General features: G+C 46.2%; 1 protein-coding gene across 3 annotated transcripts in view; it reads right to left on the minus strand.

The window, feature by feature from the left end:
* Positions 1–5,903, minus strand: part of LOC102677253 (rho GTPase-activating protein 20-like) — a 179,690-nt gene that overhangs the window by 138,549 nt on the left and 35,238 nt on the right. For 2 of the 3 annotated variants that reach the window (XM_006616261.2, XM_006616260.2), the window contains exons 2-3: positions 2,796–2,985; positions 2,484–2,668 (exon numbers count right to left, since the gene is read on the minus strand). In XM_006616261.2, the coding sequence (XP_006616324.1) occupies positions 2,484–2,668; positions 2,796–2,985 (375 nt within the window). Of the gene's footprint in view, positions 1–2,483; positions 2,669–2,795; positions 2,986–4,339; positions 4,347–5,903 lie in introns of all 3 variants that reach the window. The other variant, XM_031510692.1, reaches the window with a different exon arrangement.

Genomic DNA, 5,903 nt, shown 5'->3' on the forward strand with positions numbered 1-5,903 from the left:
ATTTACGGTGGTGGAGCGCGCGTACAACGGTCGAGGCAGGGGGAGGGGACGAGAGAGAAAGGGGACGAAAGATAGGCGAAACGCGGAGAAACGACGAGGATGATCGAAAAGGGGGGAGGATACGCACGCGCTCCGGACCTTCTCGAAATTCTACGCTCAATTGCTCGAAGGTGACGATGAAACGATACAGAAGGGAAGGAACAACGAGATCGGTCGTTTAAAAGGATACTTTTCCAGGAATCCTTCGAGGTTTCTGGAAGGGAAAAGGGAGGAGGAGGAGGAGGAAGAAGAAGAAAAAGGCTGACGCCACAGGACGCCACAGGACTCGAAGAATCCTCCTCTCTGACCGAGCAAATAAACGGTAACGGAGTAACGCACACACCTCCTCGTCGTCCGTCAAATCGTCTTCTCGTTGGAGAGAGAAAAAGCGAGGAAGAAGAGATCTCTCCCTCGATTTCCAGCTGCGCGATTGCTTCTAATTGCCCGCCGCCTCTCCTGCCCTCCTGGTCCCCCCTTTCCAAAGTGAAATTGCTCCGTGACAGGAGAGGAGATGACAGGAGAGGAGATGGCAGGCGCGAACAACGCTGCGGCGGCGACAACGAGGCGGGATAAAAAGGATTAGAGAAGAGAAGAGCGGCGCACCGCCGGGTTCGTGATTCTTCGCTTCAGAAACGTTGAAACTGCTGACTCGAAACGATTTTCACTAATTAACCTTCGCTCCCGGCACAGGGTTTTGCGTCATCATCCCGACGATCGCGGAGATCGGCCTCGACCACCTTCCTTACACCACGTGTTAGATCGAGTGGAACGATCTTGTTCGCCAAAGTCTCCGCTTTTCCTTTCGCGACGCGATCCGACGAAGAATAATACCATCGATGGCTCGGGTCGATAGATCGCTATGACGAATCGAGGAGAGAGAGAGAGAGAAAGAGAAAAAGGAAATCGAGACTCGAACACTCACAGAATCTTTGGTATAGTTCTAAAATAGCGATCGTCATACAGGAGAAACCTAGTTTCTATTTTAATTCATATATTTTTACTTATGAGTCGAGAGCAAAGAAAGGAGAGAAAAAGAAAAAAGAAACAGTAATATTCTTTACTTACACAAGCTTAAACAAGTTCAAAAGCGGATCGACTTTATTCCAGGGCAACCTTCAAAATCCAATCGATCTACTAAAAGAAAAGAAAAAGGAATCTACACGTACATCGCAATTAATACACGCGATGATATTTATAAAAAAGGATCCTCGTTCCAGATCGATCGGGCACGGAGCGTAGCACGATACATTTGCATGCTTTTTCCCCTGAAACTTCGTTATCAATGACCATCACCGTCGTCTCACCGGTTGGAATAAAGAAGGTAGGCGTTTCCCGCGCAACGATCTCTCGCTCGCGCGAGGAGAGAGGCTTTTTCACTTTACGAGGCAGTTGCATCTTCAGCCGAGTTCCTTCGGCCTGCCGGTCTTGTAAAAGTCAATATTTATGAGGATGCTAACCACCGTCATCGCTCATCCCGACTCGTTAACCAGCTCCGCCGGCGTGGCTTTGTGTTTACACCCGAAGGACACCCATCCTCTTTATCGTCAGCCCTAAGAAAACACGTCCATCCGGAGTGAGCAGCAGCCCACCTCTCCTGATCGCCTTATCAGCGTGTCCGCGATATTTTCCACGGTTGTTTTTAATGAAAACAGGAGAGGGACGATCGCACGCTTTCTTGCGCTTCGGGATCGTTCTCGGGATTGGACTTTGGAACGAGGCGAAGAATCCTCCGCGAATCCTGCCTTCTGGCTACTCGTCGAACGGTATTTACATTGTTGTGTAAGAAACTTGGATGGAAGAGGCAACTAACGAGATATTGAATTCTAACGAGAGGAAGGATTTGAGAGGGAATGTCGAGGAAACGGGAATTCAATCGAACGTATGCGAAATGGAAATTAAATTCTGAGGAATGTAGGATTTTTTCTTTTTTTCTTCTCTTTTCTTTTTTTTTTTTGTTGGGTTTAAAAGAATGGTAGGAGGATGTGTTTGGATAGAGAGATCTTCGCGTGCGCGATCATCTGGAATTCCCTTTCGCGAAAGGTTACAGGTTGGAAGAGTCAAACGTAATTGCGACACGCTAGGAGAAAGGCAACGTGCTCGAAGTAACAGGTGCCGCGCGAACTTGAATAACGCGGCACGTTTCGAGTGCTGCCATCTCTCGACTGAGGCTACCAATCACAACTTTGCGATAGATCACGAATCGGTCGATAAGAAGAGCCCTACTATCCGTGTACGAAGTTGGAGAACTGTCAACCTCGACTAATAGCGAAGGAGTACTCGCACGAGTGAAATAAAAATTTATCGTTTTTTGAAATACACGGAGGCAACAAAAACGTTTCTTCGTTGTCGACAGATTCGAACGTAAAGTAAAAAATTGATTTTTTTTATAAATTGAACATATACACATTAAATAGAGAGAAAAATACGTATCAAGATCAACTCACCCTCTGGCAATGTTCAGAAGTGACCACAGAGAGATCCGCGAGCGGTTGAAAGATGACATCGTGAAATTCGGGATAGTTTCGCGCCAGGGGCCGTGCGTACAATTCTTTCGCGCTGCACAAAGCTTCGTGATACTCCTCTTCTGCATGCAACAACTTTTCCGTGGCTCTGTATCTCCTGTCCGTATCTGTAACACGGATAAAAAACGAACGTCGTTCTGTGTATGAGTATACGTTTTTTTTTTCTTTTTTTTTCTTTTTTTTTCTTTTTTTTCCCCACCAAAATAAAATCAGATCGAACCAGTCGAGACTCACCTCCTATCGGATCGTACTGTCTCGCCGAGTCCTCGATCAACAAAACTTCCCCGTGCAACAATCCCACATCTGCGGCTGGATCGACCTCGGCTCGAGAACCGGCGAGCAACAATCTCGGTCTGCAGACCCGATACTTTAATAACACGGGTGCAACCACGGATGAAATAGCTCCAGGAGACACACCAGGTAGCTATAATCAGACAAGGGAGATCCCCGATAAATATGCAGCGATGATAAGCCAGTTGCAAGAATCTTTGTTTATCGTTGCAAATGTAAAAGTTGTAAATGTGCAAAAAAAAAGAATATAAGGATAAGATATCAATGGATTCTCGAGAAACATCTCTAACATTTTATTAAATATGAATTATACCGCGAATAAAGATTAAGAATTAATCGTCGTCGTTCGATAAGCCTCACGAGATCCACGTTTTCTCTACCTGACGTGCGAAAAATGAAAAAATTAGGGTAATCATTCGTGTCGATACTCGATCATGGAATATTGCGTAACGAGACTGAAAAGATGTAATTTCACACTCGATTAAAAACATTTCAACACTTGCTCCGTTTCCACGAAACAAAGATATATATCGGATCCTAATTATAAGGGGAACTGGTCGATCGTAAAAAAGGGAGACAAGGTTAGAACTGGAAATACCTTCGTTGTTATTGCACATTCTTATTAACCGCGGCCTGCCGAATTCTTTCACGCTCCAAAAGAACTCGATATTTCAACTTTCCACAAATTAGAAACTCAAACGATCCATATAAAATCGAATCGAATCGAATCGATCGATCAACGCTTCGATTAATCATCGACCCAGATTCCATAAAATGGAAACAAACGCGTGCAATACGGCTTTATAAAGGCGCGACATTATATTCGATCCACCGTTACGTTTCCCTCGTTCCGACGACGCCTTCCACGAATCCCAACAAAGGCGAACAAACGAGTTTGATCGAACTTCGATCGAGCCATATATACGAGATGAATTCTCGCCGAATCCGTCCGGCTCAAACGAAAATTGTAACGTGTTGCACGAGAGCTGGTTGCCCACCGTGCTTAACCCATGCGACCTCGCAGGTAACCTTACGCCGCGGTTGCAATTATCGCTGGCACAGTAACGGGCCCCGGACAATGCAATTTAATCTCGGTTTACAACGATACGCCGGGCCAGCTTACACCCGACATCGGACGCCGATCTTTCCTAATCGTCGTTCTCGGAATGGGTTCCAAGAGAGAGAGAGAGAGAGAGTTGGAGGAATCGAAAATTCTTTCTCGCTCGGTTATAAATAATCGAGGGAAAGGGGATGGTGGTAAGCTCGAGATGATGATCCGGCGCGTTCGATCGTTGGATCGACGATACGATCGGTATGATTCGGAAGAATCCGGTAGTAGGATCGACACCGCCTTAGAACATTGTACCGTTAATCATATCGAATATTCTTTTTTCCTCCGTCCGCTCGTTTACGCCCAGCTCAGGAATTCGGTGCATTTGTTCCCCGTCGTGTTTTCGTCCGGTCACGCATTCTCACACACGGACGACTCTCTGGCTAAAAGGTAGAACCGCATTCTTGCCGATTATCGAACAGAACGTCGTCACGCGTCTTTTATTACGCAAACCGTGTTCGTATGAAAGAAATTATGAAACCCTTAAACGGCGATAATGTACGGGGATAATGTTACGCGATAAGATCGAGCTGCTTCGATATCAAAGGTGTTTAAAGGCGGGATAGGTTGTTCGGGAGAGGAGAGAGGGAGAGAAAAAAATAAAACGCGACCGATCCACGCGAGGCCCCGCTCGGTCTTTCCTCCGGTTAATCGAGCGGCGGATGAAAATGCGATTAAAAGAAAAGGAACGGCCGAGGGGATTACTCGTTTGGCTCGCGTTACAAGTCGCGTTTATATACATATATATATATATCGTTGGACGATTCTCATCGGTTCATCACGGTTGTATACGAGAAATATCCCGACAAGACGTATATACCTACATTTCGTTTAAACAAGAAACGCATTATCTTTGTTGGCCAAGTTTTTTCAACGCAGCAGATATATACTCTCGGATCAGAAGGGGCGACGAGCTTACGCCCACTCTCGTTTTTAATAAAGCCGAAACCAGAATCGTAAAACTGAATCTAAATTGCGTAATTATACAAGTCTCTCTCTCTCTTTCTCGTTTCGTTCTTTCCTTGTATTTATTCGGTTCGATTTCCAAGTTCGATTCGCGAATCCTTTAATAATCCCTTCCTTTTTCGCCTCCACCACTTTCGTCCCTTTCCACCTTCTCCCCACCACCATTACTTCGTAACCCTCGTGCATCGCCAATCTTTCTCCCTTTCCCCGGCGTATCGGCGTGTATATACCAAAACGTAAGAGGAAGCGGGATTATAAATTGGCGCGAGATACGAGTACACATCGCGCATCCCCCACGAAACAGCCTCTTAAAACCGGCCTTATTCGGCCAAAAGTAAACGCTTTACGTCCCGCGGTCAGCTCGCCTGCCGCTTTATATTGTAATTAAACATTTGATACGAACCAGACGTGCATACGCGAGGGCTCCCCCGCTCGACCGTCTCTACACGCGATTGCACTTTATGGATGTTAATATTAGGCTAACGATCGAGCCTGCTGCTTTTTTTAACGTATCACTCGCCGTCCTCCTCCCGGACAGCAACAAAATTACGAGCCCAAACGGTTCCACCAGATTCTCTCTCCCTCTCTCTTTGTCCCTTGGTGCTTGGTGGAGAGAAAAACGAGAGACGATCGCGAGCCGTTACCACCGCGCGCGAATCACTCGAGCCCCTGCCGACCGGAAATTGCCTCTAATTGCCTCGCAAACTTTCATTCTTCATCCTGAATATCCGCGGCCCTTTTCTCTCTCCCTCGTCTCTCCCTCTTTCTCTCTCTCTCTCTCTCAATGTCTTTCGATTAAATCCCTCACCATTAAGCTTAATCGGATTTCGCTTTATCATCCGTCCTTCGTTCCAACGAACACGACTTACAAAAGCGGACGCCTCTTTGTCATGTTCAACGCACCGGGAACTTGTTAGACTCGAACCGCGTTACCAACATCGATACTCCTCGATATATATATATATATATATATA

The sequence above is a fragment of the Apis dorsata genome, unplaced genomic scaffold (assembly GCF_000469605.1).
Source record: "Apis dorsata unplaced genomic scaffold, Apis dorsata 1.3 scaffold_256, whole genome shotgun sequence".
Lineage (NCBI taxonomy): Eukaryota > Metazoa > Arthropoda > Insecta > Hymenoptera > Apidae > Apis > Apis dorsata.